Source organism: Microtus oregoni, unplaced genomic scaffold (genome assembly GCF_018167655.1).
Source record: "Microtus oregoni isolate MIOR12 unplaced genomic scaffold, Mior012 000047F_ref0000412, whole genome shotgun sequence".
NCBI lineage: Eukaryota > Metazoa > Chordata > Mammalia > Rodentia > Cricetidae > Microtus > Microtus oregoni.
This window is the reverse complement of record NW_024543221.1, coordinates 9,098,447-9,124,262: the sequence shown is the minus strand read 5'-3', so window position 1 is coordinate 9,124,262 and position 25,816 is coordinate 9,098,447. Positions and strand designations below refer to the sequence as shown.

The 25,816-nt window shown below is 41.7% G+C and overlaps 1 protein-coding gene across 3 annotated transcripts in view; it reads right to left on the bottom strand.

The window, feature by feature from the left end:
- Rab3gap2 (RAB3 GTPase activating non-catalytic protein subunit 2) overlaps nucleotides 1–25,816 on the bottom strand; it is an 89,554-nt gene that overhangs the window by 50,669 nt on the left and 13,069 nt on the right. For 2 of the 3 annotated variants that reach the window (XM_041635493.1, XM_041635494.1), the window contains exons 2-7: nucleotides 19,797–19,861; nucleotides 7,003–7,126; nucleotides 5,847–5,928; nucleotides 3,499–3,546; nucleotides 3,345–3,420; nucleotides 2,729–2,830 (exon numbers count right to left, since the gene is read on the bottom strand). In XM_041635493.1, the coding sequence (XP_041491427.1) occupies nucleotides 2,729–2,830; nucleotides 3,345–3,420; nucleotides 3,499–3,546; nucleotides 5,847–5,928; nucleotides 7,003–7,126; nucleotides 19,797–19,861 (497 nt within the window). The remainder of the gene's footprint in view (nucleotides 1–2,728; nucleotides 2,831–3,344; nucleotides 3,421–3,498; nucleotides 3,547–5,846; nucleotides 5,929–7,002; nucleotides 7,127–19,796; nucleotides 19,862–25,816) is intronic. The other variant, XM_041635495.1, reaches the window with a different exon arrangement.

Below are 25,816 nucleotides of genomic sequence, written 5' to 3'. Positions count from 1 at the left end.
TGCAGACACAGAGCACCCAGAGGAAGCGGCACAAGGAAGCAAGAATTAGTTTCAGGGCGCCTTCTGGCCAAAGACTTCAACTTCCTCTCCAATATGCGTTTCCCATGTAGTAGGAAACGGTTCCTGGATAACGGCGAGAGTAGAAATCTAGTTTCAGGTCGAGAAAAACAGTCACTATAGAGATGTAAGTCACTGTTCAAAACACAGGGTGTGGTGACACGTGCCTTTAAGTCCAGCATTTGGGAGGCAAACAAGTTCAAGGCCAGCCTGCTCAACAGAGAGTGTTTTAGGACTGTCAGAGTACATAGAGGAATCCAGTCTTTAAAAAAAAAAAAAGAAACAAAAAATAAACAAACAAAACACCTCAACAACCTAAAAAGGCTCCCTTGAAATAGAGGCCTGTCCCAATACTCATTCTCAAATAAACTCATACATATTTGCTTGAGTCTATCAAACACATTTTATTTATTTACTTATAATGTACACACATTAGGCACACTATTAAGTGTGGTGCCTCTAATTACCAATGCTACGGCTACCTATTTATTTATTTTTCATCTATTCATCCATCCATTTATTTACTGTTACAGAGCTAAGGACTTAAGTCTTATACACTAGGCAGGCATTTTGTCAATTATGCTTTATTACAATCTAATTTTCCCATTTTATTAAGGACATAGATATGATTTAATTTTGTTTTTTGACACAATCTCCTGACTCAGTAATTTTTAAAAACACAATTTCCAGCAGGGCATGATGAAATACACCTGTAATCACAGCACTGGGAAGGCAGAGGTAGGAGGATTGTGGGTTCTAGGACAACATGAACTATTCAAAGAAACGCCAAACCCCCAAACAACAAACACACCCCCACAGGCACCCCTGACTCCAGTCTCTCACACTGAAGCCTAAAAACCAGTGCTCCAGAGGCCCATGGATGCACCTATTCCTTCTCTGGGAGCTCTTCTAGCCCTCTCCTCTGTGTCAAGTCAAGTCTGACTTCAGACAAACTTTGATTCTTCTGCTTGCCAATCAGGCTCTCTCTGTTTTCTACGGGCTTCTTTGCCACCCCGTACAAAGTTCTACATTTGAACCTTCCCTCACTTTTCTCCTGACTCCTGGAAATAGAACCCTTTCTTGTAGGGGAGGGCTGCTTGTTCGTTTCCCGGCCACCCTGACTCGAAATAATAACACAGAAAATATATTATTTGTAATACTGTTTGGCCTATAGCTTAAGTGTATTTCTGGCTAACTCTTATATCCTAAACTATCCCATCTCCATTAATCTGTGTATCACCACGTGGCTGTGGCTTATTGGGTAAAGTTCCGTCTCCAGCAGGGCTACATGGCTTCCCTCTGACTCTGCCTACCCTGTCCATATATCTCTTTCAGCCTGGCTTTACTCTGTTAAGCCATTGGCCGAAAGCACTTTCTTTATTAACCAAAGGCAATAAAACATATTCACAGCATACATCACCTCCCACATCATTTTCTTCTCCCAATAACCAATTAAACTGCAGCCCATTACCTTGGGCTCACAGCAAACCTCACCCCAGGAATTTCTTCCTCTTGGCAGTCAGCTCACCCTTCCCTAAAGGTGTAGTTTATCTTGATTGTATGACTGACTAGCTGTTTATGTTATTGATTAATTCATTCTTAGATGCTGACAGACAAAATCTAGCTTCTCACACTGGACTGCTTTTTCTATAACTCCTGTAACTTACTGCACAATTTAAATTCATGTATGCATTCAGTATATGTTTGTTTAACATGGAATCTTCTGGAACTAAGTGGCGCAAAAACTAAGATTTGTTATAAAGTTTCAACCCTGTATATTATAAATGGAATAAAAGCATGCTGGTTCAATAGCGCTGTGGTTACTGTTTTACTATGAGACAAGTACCTTTTTTTACAATAGGTAATTTTGACATTTGAATTAAAATTTAAAAGATATAAAGTTTCATTAATATATTTCCACCTTAAGTTAGTCACTGTAGTGTTTGGCCCCAATAGATCTGAATGCTTGTCACCAAGGAGAGGTACTATTAAGAGGTGTGGCCTTGTTTGAGGAAGTGTCACATGGGATTTAGGGTTTCAAATGCTCAAGGCAAGCCAAATGTCTCTCTCTCTCCCTGTCTGCAGATGTAGAACTCTCAGCTCCTTCTCCAGCACTATGCCTGCCTGCATGCCTCCATGCTTCCCACCATGACAACAGCAGACTAAACCTCTGAAACTGTAAGGCAGCCCCAATTCAATGTTTTCCTTTTAGAAAAGTTGCCGTGGTCATGGAGCCTTTTCATAGCAATAAAACACTAAGACAGTCATTTTAACACAAAATTTTGTTTATAAAATACAAAGACTGGTATTCTATTTAGTTACAAATTACATTTCTAGACTATGCCAGCTCAGCTAACTGTGCTCATAAGACAAATCTCTCAATTTCCAGGCAAAACAGCAAACAAAATTGCTTCAAAACAATGTCACTGTTTCTTTTTTCTAATTGATTTTTACATGTATAGTTGTCCTGTCTGCATGTATGTGTATCATATATGCCCAGTGCCTGTAGAGAGAGAGTGTCAGGTCCCCTGGACGTTACAGGTGGTTTTGAGCCACCATGTGCATTCTGGGAACTGAATCTGGGAACCCTGAAAGAGCATCCAGTGCTCTTAACTGCTGAGCGCTCCCTCCAGCCCCGCCACTGTCACTCTGAACATAATCTTTACATTACCTGCTCGGTCACTCCAGGGTGTCGGGGGATTTCATAGGTCCTGCACTTAAGCTGAAGCACTTTGTCCTCATTCAAGAGTTGTGCAAGCAAAAGCACACCACTCTAGAAGCAAGCACAGAAAACGGCCCTGCTGGTTTTCTCCAGTGTCACTGAACGGGGAGAAGGCAAACAGTCTATTTCCCAATAGCATCCCAAGCACACCGGTCCACTTTTTTGCAAGTGGACAGCATCTCTTTCTTTTACAGACAGCTCCTCACCTGTCCTTCTTTCACCCCATAAAGCAGTGGTTCTCAACCTGTGGGTCACAACCCCCAAAGACTATTGGAAAACAGACATTTACATCACAATTCCTAATAGCAGAAAAATTATTAGGAAGTAGCAATGAAATAATTTTATCGTTGGGGGTCACCACAACATGAGGAACTGTGTTAAAGGTGAACAGCGTTAGGAAGGTGGAGAACCACTGCTAAATTATCAGTTACTACTTCCAGCATTCATAGTAAGACTATCCTCTTAGATTCCTGGCTGCAGCCTTGGTAACGAAGTCACCGGTGGCACAATGTGATGCTCAGCACTGCAGTCAGCTAGCTCTCTCTACTGCTGGAAACCAACTCACCTCAGTGTAGAACCGCACATAACCAGACGTGAACCCCACCACAATGCAGGTCCAGTCAGGACGCCCAGTGGAACTCCTGTCACAAATAAAATTGATGATTGTAATGTCTTGGCTATCAAAGCAGAAGAGACACAGAGCCTGTACTCATCCTTACCTCTTCTGGCTTGCCAGTGGGATGCAGAGAGCACTGGTCACATACTCCCTACAGGCAGAAACAAAAGAAAATCATGAGCTCAGTCACTGTGCTTAGCAATAAAGTGAGTGTGTGTGTGTGTGTGTGTGTGTGTGTGTGTGTGTGTGTGTGTGAGAGAGAGAGAGAGAGAGAGAGAGAGAGAGAGAGAGAGACAGTCTCACTATGCAGCCCTTACTGGCCTGGAACTCAAGAGAGACTCACCTATTTTGCCTTCTGAGTGCTAGGGATTAAAGGTGCATACCACCATGTCAGAATTAATTGTTTATTCTCTATAAATTAATATTGAAAGACAATAGATGGAAGATGATATCCTGTGGAGCAGTTTTATTTAACACGTAACTGAAAACAATAAAATCCACACATATAACATGTAACATAACAAAAAGCAGTGCTTTTCCACTTGGTACTGACATGAAACAAAGAAAAACTATATAAATCACTGCACAGAAAACCTAGAAATTCTCAAAGGTTGCCAGGCAGCCATTTCCCAGCATCCCTGTCTTCTGCAGTTCAGAGACACCCTGCCTGCCTCCTTGGTTTGAAGTGGGTGCAGGGCAGAAGGAACCGGCTACTGGATTTCTGTGGGGTTTGATCTTAGGAACTTGAGATGTTTTGCCCAGTTGGGCTCTTCTTTTACATTTGAAAGTCACTGATCCTAATAAGCTATTTCTTTTTTAAAAGATGTTTATTTTTTGTAAATGGGTGTTTTAACTACATGTATTCTGTGCACCATGTGTGTGCCCGGTGCCCGAGGTTTTGGAAGACGGTATCATATCCTCTGGAACTAGAGTAGCTGAACCTGGAGCCTTTGCAGAGCAACAAGTGTACTACGCTGCCTCTCCAGCCCCCTAAGACCTATTTCTAAGCACATATGAAGGTTGTTTCTGAAAAGTGATTTCCTTTACCTGACATGTGAACTTGAGATATTGGTAGGGGCTCAGAGAAAAAGACTTGAAATCTAAACACCTACTGACTGACTTTGCTTAAACCATCACACCAACAAAAGCTGTTCAAGGCAACATACATACATGCAGCTCCACAGACCATGTTAAGCAACCAGGAAGCAGTCCATCTTCCCTTGTTGTTGCTCAGGTGGTATATCTGCTTTGCATTTCTGACAGAAATGACGTGCCTTAGAGTCCATGAGAACGGCAGCTCTGTCACGCTGGTGACAGTAGAAAGCATCTCACTGAAGATCTACAATGCACGGGCGTGGATGGGGCACTTCCCGTTTGACTGGCCTTCCACAAGATTCTTATTCATTCTGATCACAGCTTTGACACAGAATAACATTTAGCTCAAGCTTCCAGGCTATCATGTCCACCTTGTAATCACCTTAGGGAATCATGGTTCTAGTTACTAGGTAAATAACTTGCATTCTAGAGTTTAAGAATTAAAGTAATACCTCTACTTCTAAGTATGAGCCTGTGCCGGCTGGTTTTTGTCAGCCTGACACAATCGGGAGTCATCTGGGAAAGGGAACCCTCAGTTGACAAAATGCCTCCCCAGATTGTCTATAGACAGGTCTGTGGGGGCATTTTCTTGATTAAAGATTGATATGGTTGATGGGGAAGGATCCAGCCCACTGTAGGCAGTGCCATCTTGGGGAGGTGATCCTGGGGTGTGTAAGAAAAGAGGCTGAGCAAGCCAGTAAGTATCATTCTTCAGTGGCCTTTGCTTCAGTTCCTGCCTTAAGCTCCCAGCCTAGAACTTAATGATGGATTATCAGCTGTAAGGCAAATAAATTCTTTGCACCTTGTTTGGATCATGGTGTTTATCACAGCAATAGAAAGCAACAGAGGACAAAGCCCAAAGGATGATGGCTGATCTTACTTTCTGTAGATAAACAAAGCTGGTGCTGGAGAACAAAGGGAAATACCAGTGCAAAGGAATTTTATGAGATGCTTTCTGAAACTTCCTCACATTCTTCACAGGCTGTAGAGATGGTTCAGCAGCTAAGAACAAGAGCTGCTCTCACAGAAGATCGGGTTCAGATCTGACACCCTCATTTGACTTCTGTGGGTACCAGGCACATTCTTGGTACATATGCCCATATGCAGGCATAACATTCATACACATAAAATTAAATAAATAAGTCTTTAAAAATTTTATTCAGATTAGGGTTTATAAAAAATTATAAGAGCAATAAAACAAATAAAAACTAACCAAATAGTTCTCTACAACCAGTAAAGTTGGAAAGGACACACACAAACACACATACACACACAATTTGTAAGCAATGAAACAGATGAATTTACAAACACACCCATTTTGTACATCTCACACACAGACTGACAGATAGTACCTACCCTTCTTCCACACTCAGGGAGCCACTCCAACCAACAGCAAATTGCATTTCTTCCTTCCCTTTATCACCATGCTTCCATTTTGCTGGGGAAAAAAGATAAAATAAAACCAGTCATTTACTTATAAATTTTGATCTTTCCCCTTTAAGAAGCTGAGTATAAAACAGTTCTGCAGAGCCTGACTTGGGTACTCATTACAGATCAAGACACGTTTTTAGTTTTTAAGGGCATTTCTGTAGGACCATCTGGTCCCCTAGCCTCCAGTTTAAACCAACTTATTACTCTATTTAAAGTTTCTGTAGAATAAAGTTATGAAAGCACATGTACCCCCCATACTGGCTTTATTGAGAAGACTACTTTTATTTTCAAATGGCAAGGGAATGTTTTGCATTAATTTTACCATGGGAATGAATTTTCTCTGTAAGACTACCCACAAACATCTTATACATAATCTTCCTGTGTTCTTTTTTCAGTCTGCGTAGCTCCAAATCTTAATACTTAATCTTCAACAAAAATCTGTGAGCTGAAAACCTATGCACTAAGTGAAAATTTATAGTGACTTGAGTTTTCAAGCTGCAGCCACTTTCACTGTGTGAGGGGCCAGTTGCAGCCCCTTTCAGCACTAAGTATCCCTCAGTTTTTAAGGACAGCTTAAAAACAAACGACAACCAGAGGCAACGCAGAATAAAAAGGAAGTACTCTAAGGAGAAGGCTCAGCCTGTTAAGTGCTTGCTGTCCAAACATGAGGACCTGAGCTCCATCCCTGGCGCGCACACACACACACACACACACACACACACACACACACGAGAGGTAGTAAGTAGGTAGAAAGGGGAGGGGAGGGGAGGGGAGGGGAGCAGAGGAGAGGAGAGGAGAAAGCAGGGACAGGACAGACCTGTATGCTCAGTGCCAGAGACAGGACAATGCCAGGGTTCAGCCAGTTCAGACAGGATGAGCTCACATGTGAAGAAGGGACTGCACATACATGTGTGCACACATATACATACCCCAAAAGGGAAATATTCTATTTATATATTAAATGCAGTGCATAAATTACAGAACTGCCATATAATGTAGAATAGAAATAACACCTTTCCGAGGGCACGTTCTGCTCTAACCTCTACACTAAAATGGAGGCAGCAGAGAACAAGGTACTTACGCACTAGAAACGCAGCCTTTTGCTCCCGGGCTATCACCATAAGATCACTGGTTGGAGATAAGGATAAAACACATTCTTGAAGCCATGATGTTTTTTGTGTTTTAGAAGCATTTCCTTCTTCTTCCTATGCATAAAAATGCAACTACTATGAATGCAAAACATTTAAAGAACACTGCAACTATGCCTGCCTGTCGTAAGTGAAAGGGAGAGAAAAGAAATAGTCTCAATTCCTCCATACCAAAATATGTCAGTGACAGCCACAAAACAAATTACTACTAGAAACACATCTGTTGTGAAAACTAACACAAAACCTTCATACATAAATAGCATAGCATTAGCAGGATGCAACACAAGAAACACTCAGTAGTAACTCCAGATTAGGAATTCTAACACACAGTAAAAAGGTCTTTAGAAAAATCTCTCTCAGGATCAGCAAGATGGCTGGACAAGCAAAGCTGCCTGCCACCAAGCCTTAAGACTTGAGTTCTAGTTCCAGAACTCACATCTTGGAATGAGAAAACAGACTCCGCCAAGTTATCCTCTGACCTCCACACATGTGCTATAACACGTACATTACCTCAACTATGTGTATGTGTCACACACACACACACACACACACACACACACACAAATAAATATCTTTCAGCAGGCTCTAGACAACTAGTGGTCTATTCTGGAGAGAACCAGTGAAATTATTAACATATATTACTTTGCACACATAAGCAAATATATTCACTGTGCTTCCTACCTTTTTATCTTGTGAGAATGTACATGTAATATATGCTTACTTTAACATGTTGCTTTCTTCATTTCACAAGAAGTTTCTTTATTCTTTTTAAAGACTTCATAGTATTCTGTCAGAAGAACACTTAAAATATGGGATACAGAAGATGTTTTGGATTACCCCAAGCAGCCTCAGCCTCTGGTGTAATTACAGGTGCCTTTTCCCCTTCATGTTAGGAATAAGAATGGATCTGGAGCCATAGCTAAGAAGGCTGCACACTCTTACAGGGAGGCATCATTACTGGCAAAATCCGTATTTTAGTCAAGCTCTTTTTAAAGAGAATTCTATATCTACCTTGTTGTCTTAAAAACATTTTTCTACAAAAAAAACTAGAGAAAGTTATTCCTATAGATAAAAGTCAGCTGTGATTATGTTTCTCCCTGGATCCATTTTTTTGTTTGTTTGGTTTGGTTGGTTGGATTTTGGTTTTCTGAGACAGGGTTTCTCTGTGTAACAGTCCTGGCTGTCCTGAAACTCACTTTGTAGACCAGGCTGGCCTCAAACTCACAGAGATCCGCCTGCCTCTGCCTCCCGAGTGCTGGGATTAAAGGCGTGTGTCACCATGATCCAGAAGATCCATGGTTTCTGCTAGAACAGGGTCTGTTTACTCCACACAGCACCCCAGGTTCCTCAGAGTGGCCCAGCTGTAAGCTGAGACCATCATACCCTACTGCCTCCCCACTAGTGACTGAGACCCAAAATACTAAGCCTGAGTCTTGGGTCCTTTCATGTAAATGAGATCCCACCTTCAGGTAATCAGGTAATAGCCTGGAAAGAGAGCAAACCACAGAGGAATAGTAAATATTTGGTTAAAAAAAAATAGTGATAGCTCAGGGATTATAGGCACACACTACCACACCCAGCAAAGTATGGGTATTCTTAAGGTATTTCTTTAACCATACATTTAAAATCATCTTTCCTTTTTCCCTCTGAGATGGTCTGAATGAAAATGGTCCTATAGAGTCATAGGGAGTGGCATTATTGGAGGTGTGGTCTAATTGGAGGAAGTGTGTCCTGTCACATCCAGGTGGGTTTCAGAAGTTCAAGCCAGGCCCCTTGCCAGGTTCCCTTCCTGCTGTGTGTGGATCCAGATGTAGAACTCTCAGCTACCTTCCCACCATGTTTGCCCGCATGCCACCGTGCTTCCCGCCATGATGATGATGGACTAAACAAACATCTGAACTGTAAGTCAGGCTGAATTAAATGCTTTCCTTTATAAGATTTGCTGCCAGGTGTGGTGGTGCACACCTTTAATTCCAGCACTCAGGAGGCAAAGGCAGGTGGATCTCTGAGTTCGAGACCAGCCTGGTCTACAAACTGAGTTCGAGAACAGTCAGGACTACACAGAGAAACATTGCCTGGTAGGGAGCTAGGGAGGGGGGGTTGCTGTGGTCATAGTGTCTCTTCATAGCAATAAAACCCTAACTAAGACACCCTCTATGTAGAGTTCCAGTTCCTTTGGTAACCACACCCTGCTCCGACCCCTTCTTGAAAATGTGGCCAGTTGACAGAGAGGAACAAGGGTTCTTAGGAATCCAGGTCAAGGTTCAGGGCAGCAGCAGCAGAAACAGAAGCTATGCATGAAGGATGGAGATGTATCTGAAGGAGTTTCTGTGTCAGATCTTTAAAAGACACTACAAGTCAAAGCAGAAATAATTTGACAAAAACACCAGGCTAGGGACAATAAAGAAGCCCCCACCTCAGGTTAGATCACAATCAACTAGTACTAGCACAGAATTTTCAGCTTCTCAACAGGCAACGAGCTGCACATCACAAGCTATGAAGCCCAAGGCATCGGTGCACTTTTGGTAGCTGGGAAGATGCAGGCTCACTGTTCAAATACAAGAACCTTTGCCTACCAGTTAGGTTTCTGGAAAAACCTACCTACAATAATGGTCCACGGTCACTCCTATTGCTCCCTGAAGCCGGTGATCCTAAAATAACACTACTAACTGAAAAGATGGCTAATTTCCCAAATGAGGCAAAAAAAAAAAAAAAAAGAAAAAGAAAAAAAAACAAAGTACCTCACGCTAAGTGGCCACAGGCCCTGGAGAAGGCACTCGCTCTAACCCAGGGCTTTGTCATATCCTTAATAGTCTTCTTTTTGGTTTTCAGCCGATAGATTTGTCAGATGAATCGTTCTTTCAAGATGTGTCAGATGATATTCCTGCAGCACCATAACCAGCCTTTGCTTGCAGACAGCTGCTACCATGCCGATGAATCATCATTTGCCTGATGTCTACTGGTGTCTCCACTGCTGTATGAAGCAGCCACCAAAGCAGCCAGGGCAGTTTCTCCATTTGCACGCTTGACCTTGTTCTTTCATGTTCTTTCCAAGTTGTTTATTACAGGGGTGCCAGGACAATCCAGTGTTCTCAGGGTCTGTTCGCATACTCACTGTAGTTCTAGTGGGTGGCCACCAAACTCAGAAATATTCACTTGCACTTTCTGAAAGCAAGAAAGGCAATGCAAAAGCAAGGCCCCCAGGCTGTGTCTCCTGCAGTCCACTTCTAATTTATGTTATGCCCAAATGCTTTTCAAACTTCCTTTTCCTTCCTTTCTTGGGGTAAGGTACGGTGGGATTTCTTGCCCCCACACAAAATTCTACAGAACAGTTCAAAAGACTAGACAGAGCAGAGATGGCAAAGCTACACAGCCCCTCTGCCGAACCTTTCGGCTCACACATACAGCCAGCATAGAAAGACCAAAGTCTGAACCACTCAATTTAAAGATCTTATGGTCTTCTCAAAATCAAAATGGGGCAAAGCATGAACTCTGATTTGGTTATAATAAAAAAGCCTCCAACACAGAAAAGTGTGACAAAAAAAACCTATACTCTGAATCGTGATTTTTTAAAAAGATTTATTTAGTTAGTTATGTATACAACATTCTGCCTGCATATATGCTCGCACACCAGAAGAGGGCACCAGATCTCATTACAGATGGTTGTGAGCCACCATGTGGTTGCTAGGAATTGAACTCAGGACCTCTGAAAGAGCAGCCAGTGCTCTTAACCACTGAGCCATCTCTCCAGCCCTGAATCTCGATTTTTTACAATAGAGGAAGTCAGTAACTTTACAGTTTACTTCACAGGAAACTCAGGATTGTTTGTTATTACTTTCCTGGTTTTGGTGCTAAGGATTGAGCCCAGAGCCTAGGGTGCAAATGCATCCCCAGTCTATTGTTATTTATGTCTAAACTGTAGAGTGAAATACTATTTTATGAGATTTTGCAAGTGTCCACTCACTTGCCCATTCAACTGTCCATATAGAAAAAGCCAACACGGAAAAATCCCGGGCATTGGTAATAATTATTATTAGTGTTGGAGAGTAAAACGCTTCCATTTTTATGTAATACCTGAGTTTTCTGTAATAATCATGGAAAAACAATTTTGTTTTTTATTAAAAGCTGCATGTCACAATGAATTAAAATGGAATTCCAAACCTAACAACCCATGTGTCTCTATTTCCTGAATAAATATTTGACACTAAATACTGACAGGAAATCTCTTTACTCCATCAGGTGCTGTGTGGTACAAGGAAGTTCCAAATAATAATCTACTCAGACTCTGCCATTTAGTTGTTAGAGCAACATAATCAATAAATAAGAACAATTAGTGTCCGGTTTAAGTCAGAATAGATCTAATAGCTAAATCAAATGCTTTAAGCTGCTATTAGATTTTAGAAACAATAAAAAGCAGTAAGTGCTCGCCAAAAAGATTTATATATTGAGAACATAAGATGACCAATAAAAGATTAAAACATTAACAAGCATTTCATACTATCCCAAATTTAAAGTTTGCTAATATAGTAGGGGTCCAACAATTTAGAATATATTTAAAGGTTAGAACCCCACTAAAAAAAATCAACAATACAATGTATTCACTTCTTAGTATTTTGTCTCTCAGTCTTTAAGTTTTTTAAATGAATACAAAGTAAACAATAGCACTCAACTGGCCAAAAGTAGCTGGGGAGCTTGCTCAAAGGCAGAAGGGCTTGCTATACAAGCATGAAGACCAGAGTTAGGATCCTTGGGATCTATGTCAAAGTCAGGTGGGTATGGAAGCCTGCCATCAATTGCAGCGCTCTGAAGGTGGCGACCTGAGTAAGCTGACTAGGTAGGCTAGCCAGACGAGCCAAATCTTAGACCTTGCCTCAATGAAGAGGGTGGAGAGCAACTGAGAAAGACAACCCCGGGCCTCATGAGTACTCATGTACACACAGGCAGAGACTGGAGAACCACAGTAAAACCTCTGCACTCCTGACAAGTTTGAGCGGAATCACGCTTTCCTCTGGGTGACCATTCTCTGGGCAGTAACTGTCTGGTGGGACCTTCAGCCCCCGCCCATTGGACATACCTCTGCCCCCAAAAGAAAACCAAGACTGTGTCCACATGATGTCAAATCACTGTCCTTGTTCAGAGGGAACAAAAAAACTTCTGAATGAGAGTGACTAGGTTACACTTGGCTCGCATTAGTAAAAAAGAAAGGCCATTGGCTAAAAAAGCATTTCTCAGAGTCAAAGGTCCAAGCTCCTAGTGAGAACTGGACTTGAAAAGAGACTGTGGTCACCTTCCGGGATGGCGTGAAGCAGATCCTTAGCAAGGCTGGAAAGCCCTCTTCTGCCTTTAGCTAAGTTGGCTAAGTTGGAAGCGCAGAGGCTGGCTGAGGAGCGCTGAGGGAGGACACGCGCCTAGCCCTGCGCTCTGAGCCCCGGGGCTGCAGTCAGAGCCTTTCTAAAACCAAACCGTGGGGCGCCAGATGATGGCGGAAGTCACAAAATAATCCCACACCAGTTTCGAATTATGAATAATAAAGGGTTATTTATTTAAGGGAAACTTACAGATCACTGTCCTAGATAACAGTCTTCTGGCGAACAGGAACAGAGTCTAGCAGGGGAAGTGAGAGCCGGAAGCAAGAGAGTGAGCACATGCTTTACAGCCCCCTTTACAGGATAAGAGACCACGCCCCAGTGGGCTGGTATCTTAAATGCTATTGGCTAAAGGAGTGGACTGTGTTCCCACAGCAGCGGATGCTATCAAAGTGTAATGGAAGTAAAGCAATACAGCTGGAGATTTCCAGAACCATCTCAAATGACTGATACTCTAAAAAACATGTAATCTGCATGAGTTATATTCCAATTTTTGGCCTATAAACAAACATTTCTCCAGGACCCCTTTCCAATCTGCATACTTTCATTCCCTAATAATTTAATAAATCATGATTGCCCTAGAAAATCATGTTACACATGATTTTTGTAAAACAGATGGAAAATACTTCAAAGTACTTTGAGCAGAAATTCTCCATGCTGCCCACTGGAGCTGAAGACCTGGGCAGAACTTTCCTAGGTCCATTCCTATCCTGTCTACTATCTGGTTACGATGGAGTCAGCCAATTCTATCCTTCCTACCGCTTACTCTAATGTACCAATGAAAAAACGCCTTACCAATTTAGGTTAACTTAAGCCTCCATGAGCTTCTTCCAAAACTGTCTCAGGCCCCTTTACAGCTTGAGACTGAACAAACATTCTATGTTCACCACTGACTTCCCACATCAAAGCAACCATGTCCCAACCAAAAGCTCTTGCAACACTAGCAAATAAAACACAAACCCTTGCAAAGTAATTTACTGTTGCCCACAGGACTGCCGTTGATCTCCTGGACAGTAAGTTTATCTTCTATTCCAGGTTCCCCGAGTCAGCTGCGCCCTTACCATGATGCTACCAATCTGTTACTATTGAGGAAGACTGCTACACTTTTCCTTACATCCCAGTTCATCCTGAATATCTGTTTCTGCTTGTCTCCTCACGCTCTCATTGCACTTCCTTGTAGACAAGTAGGAATTCATCAGTTGTAATCTTTTCATTTGCCCATTTAGAGCTGTGATCAATTAAACATGGAAACATTACTTTGGACACTGTATACATTGAATTGTATTCCCCCTGGCACCTTAACTTAGATATTTAAGCAGTAGCCCCATGTGTCTGTACTGAGCATAGGGATTATAAGAAAAAGTTTATGGTAATTGAGGTCCTGAGGGCTGCACCTTACCTATGGGACTATAGGACTCATATCCTAAGAAGAGATATGTGGGCAGAACACATATCCACAGTCCACGCTTGTTCACAGAGAAGCCAGTGAGGACACAGGAGCACAACTGTCTGGAGCAGCCAGAGGAGGGGCAAGACCTGGCATCTTGATCTTCAACCATGACAAAATAAATATTTGTTCTTTAAGTGACCCAGTCTGTGGCAATGTGTTTTGGCAGTCTGACCAGACAATTATAAGGTGAAATATCTATAGGAAAAAGATATACCTAAACCTCAAAGGCCACTAGTGTCATAGTCATAGACTTGGATATGGCTCTTACTGATGCAGATACTGGAATATCATTATATTGTTTTGTTTGGAGAAAGAGGATTTTATTGTTCAGTGACATTATTGTTAAAAGCATATAGAAAATATGTCTGGAAAGATTACTCAGTGGTTAAGAATGCTTATCATTTTTTCCAGGAAATATAAGTTCAGTTCCTAGCACCCATGTTGAGTAGTTCACAACCACCTGTAACTCCAGTTCCAGGCAGGCAGGCAGGCACACACAGACACACTCACACATACACATATACATGCAATCACACATGTTGACATACACACATGCACACACACGCACGCACATACACAATTTTTTTAAACCCAGGAAAAAGTACTTTGCTTTCATTTTTAGATATAGGTGAGTGTGAGAAAGACAAGACAACCTGAGAAACAGGCCCAGGAAATACAACCAGGTTTCTGCTATTTCCAAGCAATTCACAGTGCAGGCAGGAAGGAGCCTCACTGATGACAAACCAAAGCCCAGAGGAGGGTCTATTCTATGCCTTCTCTACAAGCCAGGGGCCGACTTGGGGCACATGCCCCTCAAGCTCTTGATGCACTTGGCGCTGCCGATGAGTTTGCCCTCCACAGTGAGTCAGAGGATAGGTCAAGCACGAGTGAAGATTCAGGCTACACTACAGTTGTTTGGTCCCTCGAGGTTTTAGTTCACACTGACCAATGGACTCTTGAAAGTAGACAGTGACCACAGACCCAGACCTCCCCAGCCATGAACTGGTTTCTCGGCATGACTGAGATTCTCCCAGGAAGAAGCCAAACCTTTCTGTAGTGAAAGGCCCTCTTGCCACCGTTTTTATCTGCATCGCCCTTCAAAGTGGCTTTAATGTCTTCTTTGGAGAGAGAAGTCACTGTGACCAGAGTTCCCCCACAAAGGCGACAGTGCCAAACGCTTTGAGATTCAGCTTTATGAGCTGGCAGGACAGCTGTGGCCGTCACAGAGTAGAAGCACGCACAGGGACTCCTCTCCTAGACCACGGACACAAACATCTCAGTGGGACTCCACACTGGCTCGCTGCAGTTTCCTCCTTACGATCCTTTCCAGATGCCACACTCTTCATTTTGGCCGTGTTCCTCCTGTCACCATCGTTCACATCATTTAACTTACTGCTTTGTTTTTCTTGCTGCTGTCACTTCCTCACAGGGTGACTTCCACTCCACTGGGTCCAACACTTGTTACAGCTGACAGCTCAGAATAAGCAAAACAGGCTTCTCCTTTTTTTTAAAAAAAAAAGTTTTTTTTTTTCCAGATTCCCAGTATTAAATCTCTTAAATATGAAAGCCTTTTACTCTTTCAAGTCATCAAAATGAGAACCAACTTTCAAAGTGATGAGCGGTATAGAGAAATAAAAAGCACCCTGGAGTTCATACTGTTTTCTGCTGGCCTCGGGGTAAGCAGCACTCAGTTTTGGTGGCTGCTGCTTCCCTTGCTCTTTGAAAGCTCTCTGTCAGCTGTCCTCACGCCGCTGCTGCACCAAGGACGGAGCGACGGAAGCAAACGCTGACCTTGCTCCACTATTCACCACAGTCTCTGCCCAGTGGCAGCTGAGAATACCTCCAGTCTTTACAGATACAGCGCCTTGACACAAGAGTAAGTGAACGGCAAGACTTTCTGCTCCCACTGTTAACGCCATCTTTAATATGGCAAAACCCAGTTATGTTCTTGGGGAAGTTTGAGGTCTGTTCCTAGTGACAATTCTGGAAGTCCCGTGAGAGTGAACTAATGAAAAGGAGAAAGACTTCCAGACCACAAACAAGTGATGTCGGTAAGAACTATGAAGAGGTAGAAACCAGTCAGTCCTGTTTTAATTGTGCATGAGATGCTCAGAACAGGTAAATCCATACACAGAAAGTAAATCAGTTGTTACTGGAGGGCAAGTAACGTATTTTGGGGGTTCTTCTAGGGTAATTAAAATATTATGGACTTAGATCATGATGATAGTTACCGAACTTTGAGAATACTAAGAAAATTGAGTTATATACCGAAAGGTGAATTACATGGTATGTGAGTCATGTCAATATAATATACATTTAACATAACAATACTGATACAAATCTGAGTGATTGAAATGGCACCCTAACATTTGTTTAACACAAGAGAATGGAATAAAGAGTTAGAAGACAGTGATGGCCAATCCTGGTTGTCACTGACTGGAACTGGGAAGGACCTCACAGCCGGTCACAGGCGCTGAGTGGAGTTAGTTTCCACTCTGTCATCTTAAAACGGGGGCAGCACCTTCCAATGCAACCCACACAAAGAGGTCTTAGAAAATGTGCTGGGTTTTGCTCCTTTCCTCTATTCCTGCTGGCAGCTCATTCACCCTACTACTGAAAGCCTTTACTGATACAAGAATCCTGCTTCTTCAGGCTTCCAACATGGACTGACAGGAGCTCCTTGGGAGCCCTCGAGGCCAGCAGCACCATACTAGAACTGCTGAGGTGGCACCTGCACGAACTAAGCAGTTACAGGCTCTTGGCCTCCAGAACAAAGACAGTGAGTGTCAGGGTACTCAGACCATGTCATGTGCCAGCCTAAGACAGTGACTGTCGGAGTACTAGACCATGTCATGTGCCAGCCTAAGACAGTGACTGTCGGAGTACTAGACCATGTCATGTGCCAGCCTAAGACAGTGATTGCCTGAGTACTCAGACCATGTCATGTGCCAGCCTAAGACAGTGACTGTCGGAGTACTCAGACCATGTCATGTGCCAGCCTAAGACAGTGACTGTCGGAGTACTAGACCAACCTAATGCGTCCCGTTCTAATAATAGTCACTCTTGATTGTTGTTCCTTAGGGAACACTAATAAAGGAACTAAAAAACGATTAGGCATACACAAAACAAATAGCCAAATGGCAGATGAGAATTTAACTTCACCAATAATCACATAAAATATGAAGAAATTATTTAATGAATTCCAAAAGTATCAAGCCGACTAAACAGGCAATATCCAACTATCTATTAAAGACAAAATTTTTAGCCTCAAAACCAGACATTGGTTAAAATGGAAAGGAAGGGAAAGAGACAGTCATGAAAAAGCAATGCCCTGTGAGAAGCAGAGAGGCCAGGCATTAGCACGCATCACCAGGGACACTGGTCTACTTCAGAGCAGGAGTGACCATGGAGTAAGACACGCGTAAATGGAGACACACTCCACAGCAGAACTGCTCAGGACAGGAAGCAACGCCGACAAAGCTCAAGGAGGAGGCAAGCCCACAAGAACACACAGGAATGTCCATGCTCTCCTCTCTAACAGAAAGAATAGAAATCAGGGAGAACACAGAAGAGAGGAACGGACCAACCTAACTGCAGGCAGGGAACCCTTCCCCGTGAACAGAGATGAACATCTTACAGAACCACCTGTGTATGAAGCCATAAAGTAGGCCTCGTAGAGTTAAACTGTTGGGGAGAACATAACAGAAATTCTCTGAAGACACTGGGGTGAAACAGGAAATAGTTAATAGAAAGAAATCTGGTAAATTCCCATTAAGAGTCTTCCTTATCAGAGCTCCACTTCTGTGACTTGAGTTATTCAAAGCCAGTCGTGGTCCAAGGGATAAGTGGAACACTCCAAGAATGAACCAGCATAGGCTTTAATTGTGTGTGTTCTGAGTTATGTAATGAGACCACACACTGTCCCACTCCACGATGCCCTGGCGTCTTGAAGCTGGGAACTCTGCCTTTGTCCAGCATATTGCCACTCACCCATTAGTCTTCCGATAGCCATTTTGGCTACTAAAGCAACAGTCTGAACATCAGAGAGCATATGTTTACGAAACTCTTATTCTAATTAATACTGGTCCACAAATGCTAGGGTAATGATGCTTGCAATTCTATATAGCATATTGTTAAAATGTTTCCACTTCATTATTGGTTATTATTGTTTATATCTCACTGCATCTAACTTATAAATTAAACTTTTTCAAAGGTATGTACATATTGAATAAATACTACACATAGGGCTCACAGCTGTCCATGATGCCCACAGGGGGTCCTAGGAATATTCCCCCTCCTCCTTAAGGGAAGACTACTCTATCTACAAATTAAGTAACACACTTCTAATAAATCAAAAAGGAAGTCAAAAGAAATCAGAAAACAGTTTGAACTAAGTAAAATTGAAAACACACATCAAACCTGAGTGCATAGGTAAATATGTAGATTTATATTAGAAGAAAAAATAGATTTAAAATAAGTAACCTACAATGGCATTTTAAGAAGCTAAGAACAAACTCAAAGTAAAGAGAATTAAAGATATAAATAGAGACAATAAAAGAGAAAAAATACTGAAGTTACTGAATCTCAAGTTTTGAAACTGCTAGAACAAAAGGTAAAAAAAAATTGGTAGAATAACCAATGGAAAAGAGAGAAAAATAAAAATATCAAAATCATGGTATACAATGAGAAATTACCCAAATCACAGAATGGAAGAAAAGTCTCTCTACATACATAAAAGTCGGTGATTACAGAAACAGCTATTACTAGGGTCATATCACCCCATTCTAGCCAAGAAATGATGTGGCTTTTAAGAAAAGCTGTTTCCCCAGAACAGCAAGAGAAGATCCAAGTCTTTTCCTCCCTCTGCTCCCAAATAATGCCACCACACTGCCTGTGACAGAAACAAACCAGCCAGCCATAAGTGGAAAGCCTGATGACAGACAGAGCTCAATGACTTGATCCAACAACCTAGAAGCTCCCTGATTCTGGGTTTCCTTCCGTGTGAAGCTTAAACCAGCTTAAGTTAGATCTTCCACGACTCACAGATGAAACATATTAAGATGCACAGAGACTTGGTCTACTCTGGTCAATGATGCAGTCTCAGCACCTAGAATATGACAGGCACAACAAATGACTCATGAAGAATGAAGACTCCTAAAGCAGTGACATTCTCTGTCTAGCCCACCGTTATGGTTCTACCAAGCCCCCAGCGGCAAGTTAGACACTTAACCTCCAATGTGAAATGAGGAGTTGAGAACCAAGAAGAAGTGAAGTCATAAAGGCAGAGTGAACAAATTAATGCTGCTATAATGGGATGGGGTTGTTATAACAGGAGTGGGTGGAGGGGAAATTTGGATATTTGGATTCTACACACACACACACACACACACACACACACACTCCTTTTTCCTTTGTCTCTCATTCATCTCTTGCCATGCTATGAGGCAGCAAAAAGGGTACTCTCAAATGCTAAGCCCTTCATATTGGATTTGAACTGGCCCTCCAGGACTACAGCCAATGAATTACATATAAAGTCTCAGGTCCTTTGTTGTAGCACAGATTACAGTGCCCAACTATTGTAGTCATTAAGTTCCTTAAAAGCAAGAATCTAGTTAGTTACCACTAACTAAACATAAAAACAACTGTAACAAAGATTTTCTTTAAATGTCAACTTAACACTGAAATATGCCACTACCATTACAAAAGCAAAATGTAACTATCAAAAACCATGCAGAGCACCAGCTCAGTGGGTAAAGGCACTTATTATGCAAGGCTGGTGACCTGAATTCAATTCCTGGAAGCCATTAAAGGTGAAAGGAGAGAAGTGGCTCCACAAAGTTGTCCTCCGACCTCCACACATGCCCCTTCCACACACAAATAAAAACGAAACTATGCATTAATAAAGACTTACGGGTTCCTGGGGTTCTGTTTCTTCCCATGCTCCCCAACTATCATCTTCCCAGTTTGATGATTTACCTAGAGAGAAGGAGGGAGGAAGAGAGGGGTTGAGGGAGGGAAGGAGAGAGAGGGAGAGAACATATAAAATTAAAAGGCTTAACATATTTTTAAACATTTTTTTCTAAACATAACAGAAACAAGTTGTTTTTCATTTGGTTGGTGGTTTTTGTTGTTATTTTTAAGACAGGGTCTCACTATGTAGTTCTGGCTACCCTGGAACTTGTTATGTAGACCAGGCTGGCTTTGAATTCAGAGACACCACTGTTTCTGCCTCCTGAGCACTTGACTCACACCCAGCAGAGGTAGTTGCTGTAAAAGGAAGAATGTGATTGTAAGCTGTGCTACCTCAGGATTTGACATACATAGTCAAGAAACATATAACCTATTTAATTTCCAAATATATGTCTAGTAAAACTATGTACAAGTTATTTAAATCTTAAAATATTGGACATTGAGTAGATCTGCATTTGAATCAAATGGAAAGGTGAGTTTAAAAATTGATCTGGGCCTGGTGACACAGGCCTGTAATTATAGCTCTTGGGAGGTAGAGGCAGAAGGATCAACGGTTCAGAAATTCAAGGCCAGCTTTGACTACATAGCCAAGTTTGAAGAAGTCTAGGCCACCCAAGACCCTGTCTCAAAAAAGCTACACACACACAAATTTTAACAAATATTTGTTACTTAAAGAAAACACATATAGAGCAACAAAGATCTAAATTTTCACACAGATGTTTGCAAAGTGAATTGTTGTTTCCTGATAGAATGAGGTATCCATGGAAACAACCTTTATTCTGAAACAAGACAAACCCTCCAGTCCTCCCTTTTTGTTACTCTTGTTTCTTATATTTGAGACAGTATCTTCTAGATTAAAATATATTCACTAAAATATGCATCAAGGAATTAAAAAAAAACTCAGGTAAATTGGGAAAGCACCATGTCTTGCACTGCTAATGTTGATTTTATGTAATTTGCTTAGAATTTACCGGAAACAATAAAATTATCATATCCAAGCAACCAGAGACAAGAATAAGATACTCTATCACCCCAAATTAAAACACCAATGAAGTTCCAGTAAGACTCAGGCCTGAGACTCGGACTGTAGATGTGTTACTTGAACTGTATCGAGTTTTTACTTATGAAATGTATTATGAAATACCTAATGCTTGCTCCAATTCCGGATGCTGAGGAAGCAAAACACCTCCTCCGTCACTTTGAACTGTGGGGTGCATAAGGACTGAATCAGACAGCATCTCGGGGCTCTGTATCTGAGACGTAAGCTCTCACTGTCAGCCATCATGATTTAGCCATCAAATATAACAACCATGAAGTAGAAATAAAATATATTTACGCAATCAGCTTTCAAACCCTGAGTGGAAGTCATCACAAAAGATGAGCAGAATCCTAACAGGAGAAGACGCAATGAGAACATTCACTTACACACTTGGCTTTAAAGGTTGCAGAAACAAAGGACACAGATGATTTAAAAGGGTTACAGTCTGGCACTTGGAATCACTGCTCAATTAGCTTGCATTAACAACAGTCTAATCTCCAGTACTTAAATGCCAAATAATTACTTCCTAAAATTCCAAATACACTACTAGGCATATATTAAGTCCTAAAATAGCACCACGTTTTGATTTAAATCACTCGATCTACAGATTTCCATACAAGTCAATTAAGTCAATTAGCAATTGCTCTGTTAAATACTATGTACCAAACCTTGTAGTAGGAGCTAAGAAAAGATAACACATCCCTTGCTTTTAAGGAATCTATAATCTTATGCAGGATGTAGATGGACACTTAACTATACCACACAATGAGTGCTGTAACTGTCGGTACTTTGGACAAGAGAGTGAAATATTTCATAGATGTACAAATGTATACACACATATACTCTGTGAATAATTGTTATCATTATTTAAGATTTTGTTTTTATTTATCAGTGTGAGTATATGTGCATGTGTATATGAGCATCTGCATGACTGAATATGCACATGTGTGTGAGTGAGCACGGGGACACACACGAAGAAGGCATCAGATCCCTTGGAGCTAGAATTACAGGTCTTTTTAAAGCCACCAAACATGGATGCTAGAAACTTAGTTTGGATCCTCTGAAGAGCAGCCAGTGTTCTTAACAGATGAGCCATCTCTCTAGCCCCTATTTATTTTTGAGACCAGTCTTGCTACAGAGCCCTGGCTGACCTTAAACTGATGGTCTTCCTGCCTCTGCCTCCCAAGAACTAGAATTACAGATACATGACACCACAGATGGCCAAAATAGTGTCTTTACAAAGTAGCTAGAAAAATTTCAAATTAACGGAAAAACACGAACATTCGGCAAAGCCTCAATGCACAGAGCACTGGTGAGGACTCTAGATGCCCAAGCGCTGCAACACAGCAATTCACTGAAACATCAGAAGGTTCCTCTACAATTTAATGCTACAATGGGAAAACAGATTCCTCAGAAGTTCAAATAGTGTGGCCTAGGTCACAGAAGTGAGTGGCAACCAAGAACTGAAGCTCAATTCTGCCATCGTTGCACAACTCATGCCCCAAGACTCGGGCTATGCATCCATGTGGCTCCTGGCAAGGACAAGAGAAACCCTGGAGCCCACAGAGGAGCAAAGTGATAGCAGGGTCTTTCTCTGAAACAGGCTATCCTGGATTTACTACATAGCTAAGATGACCCTTAAGCTTCTGGCCCTCCTGCCCCACAGATTGCTAGGATCACAAGTGGCCACACCACATCAGGGCCGCGCAGTTCAATGGATCAGAGCTGAACCCTCTCACCTGAGCTAGAGCCCCAGCCTGTGTTTGTTTGTTTCTTTTAACTAGTTTTTAAAATAGAAATATCCCCTTGATACTGGAACTTTAAAGAGAGGCTTTAAAAACTTGAACAGAGAAACCCTGTTTTTATATACAAATATATACATAACCTTGAACAATTTGCCAGGAGTGGTGATAGAAACCTTTAAATCCCAGCACTCTAAACACAGGCGAGCAGATCTCTGACTTAGAAGCCAGCCAGCCTGATCTACATATTGAGTTCCAGGCCAGCCAGGGCTACACAATGAGACAATGTCTTAAAATCCTTTGGACAATTAAATTTTGTGGGTTTTTGGCAATATAATTCATTAAACACTCTCTTCATTCATTTTACTACATCACCAAAACCAACTATCTCACTGTGGATTGGTTGAGACAACTTAGCCAAGCCATTAATCATTTTAGAAACTAGATGGTGGTGATGCACACCTTTAACCCCTGCACTTGGGAGACAGAGGCAGGCAGATCTCTAAGTCCAAGGCCAGCCTGGTCTACAAAGTGAATTCCAGGACAGCCAGGGCTATACAGAGAAACCCTATCTCAAATAACTGAAAAATACAGAATGGTTTTGGAATATGCATTGTCTCTTAAGCAAGAAATTTAAGTCCATGGTTCACATTTAAAATTGCTATAAAACTATGTAAATATCAAATTATCAGAACATCAAAACAACCTTGCAGAATAAAAGCCCTTCAGGAAGTCTATCATTCATTCATTCTTTAACATCGTTTCCACGCTAGACAGCAGACACAAAAGAAGTAAATTTCCAAAGAGCTCGGTCCAAGTACATAATCTCTGCTGACTGCACAACACTATAAAAAGAATTTTATTTCCCTTTATATTCGTATAAAAAGAACCTGACTCAGTTCACAAATGACTCATACAATCAAGCGGAAGACGGCAGTTATTTGAATTTCCTGCCCCTACAGAGACCCAGTATCTCTTCATGCTTCAATTCAAAACATGCCCAAAGAGAAAGACTCCGAGAAACACATTATTTGTTTCAATGAAGGTTCACCCACTTTTCAGTGTCTGGCTAGAAAACTGCTTTCAACTGAAGGAAAAGAAAAATTAATTGGGCAGTTCCTGCTATCACGGGAATATTTTCTCAAAGTCATTAGACTATAGACAGATTAAAGAGGGCTGAGGAGATAGCTTGGGGGAGGGGGTAAAGTATTCACTAAGCAAGTATGAGGACCTAAGCAATCCTCAAGACCTGCATTTTAAAAAAGTGCCATCTACATCATTAGTAGAGTTTCTCTACAGACTGATCATTGATCAAAGTTATAGGTAAGCAAAGCAATGTGATCTATATAATTTTATTTTAATATGAAACATTTCTCTAAAACCTGAGGTCTTATAAAGTTCATGTAATCATGAGGAAATAAGATTAATTTGGCCAGGTGGTGGTGACGCATGCCTTTAATCTCAGCACTTGGGAGGCAGAGTAAGGTGGATCTCAATGAGTCTGGTCTACAGAGTAAGTTCCAGGACAGCCAGGACTGTTACAGCGAAACCTGGTCTCAAAAAAAACAAGAAAAAAAAAGATTAGTTTGTTTAACATATTATAAATTATTATAAAGGAAAGCTAAAAATAATCTACCGTGGTTGTCTCTTGGGCGAGTAACTCAATTCGTTATCTTTTGAAGGCTAAAATAATTTAAAAGTCCTAAGCCTTGGTCTGACTTAAAATGCAAGTGTGTGGTGGAGTCAGGACCTTGAGTGGGCAACTTCTGGGGAGACGCAGTAACATTGTGATGACCCAAACACCACCATCCACCACACCACACCACACCACACCAGTAGCTACCCAGTTTGCATCATAAGCTGTGTGGTACTTGTTTACATCAAACTATAGGAAACTTGCAATTGTGCTTTTGCCCATTAAATAAGTAGCAGCCACTCAATATCCAAAAGTAATTCTTTAACATTATCACCAATGCCTGTGTCTCTCATTTTGTCAAAGTATAACCGAACAAAACTGATCAGAAAAAAGTAAACCAGCAACTATATTCGTTGGTTGCTGGTCAAAAACCCAGAATTATAGCTCTCCTGCCAGGTTCCCTTTGGATAAAAAGATGAAACAATGAGTTAGGGTGACTGGTGCCTTTGAGATCTGTCTGAGAGGTCTGCATGGGTCCAGGACTCCAGTCCTTGACTCATCGCCCACCTTCCACATATATGAGGCAAATAGTCCAGGGATCATATCTTAGGAACACTATCGAAGGGCTAAACATCATTTTCTCCTCAGTTTGCCGTCAGTCAAACTATCTACTCACTGGCAGAAGTCTTCAATAGTAGCCACATGCATAATTTTAAATTACTTAGCAGTTGTATTTAAAAGTAAGTGAAGTAATAAGGGCGGCGGCGGGGCTGCGTCCCCAACACCCCAGCCGCCTGCCCGGCTAGCTTATGCCCCGAAATAATTACACGGACACTGTATTCTTTTAATCACTGCTTGGCCCATTCTCTTCTAGGTTAATTCTCACATATTAATTTAGCCCATTTCTAATCATCTGTGTATGGCACCCCAAGGTGCGCTTACCGGGAAGATTCTAGCCTATGTCCATCCTGGGTCGGACCTTCATCGCGTGTGTCTGCCAGGGAGCAGGGCATGGCGTCTCTGCTGAGGCGTCTGCTCCGGAGAGCAGAGCTGTGGAGTCTCTGAGCTCACTTCCTCTTCCTCCCAGCATTTTGTTCTGTTTACTCCTCCCACCTATCCTCTAACCAATAAAATGGGCCAGGGTAGTGCCTTTATTAGCCAATGACCTTCCTCCATCAAGTAAGGACTAAATTGAACACTATATTTTAATATACTATATCCAGTGCTGTCATTCCAATACATAAGTGAAATCACTCAGGAGGTGTTTTGTATTCTTTTCTCATATTAAGTCTTAGAACCTAGTGTGCTCTGTGCTTTGAGCACATCTTGTCTGTACTAGCCACATTCCAAATGCTCACCAGAACACATGACCAATGAACATGGTGTAAGATAAGGCAAGTCTGGCGTAAGAAATGAGGTATTATCAGGCTGTCTGCAGTGGATTCCAGATTTTACCCTGCAGAGGTATAGGAGCTTGGGCAGTTTCACCAATCCCTTGTGCCTCACTTCTTCCTTAGCACGATGGAGCGAATAACTGCATCTGC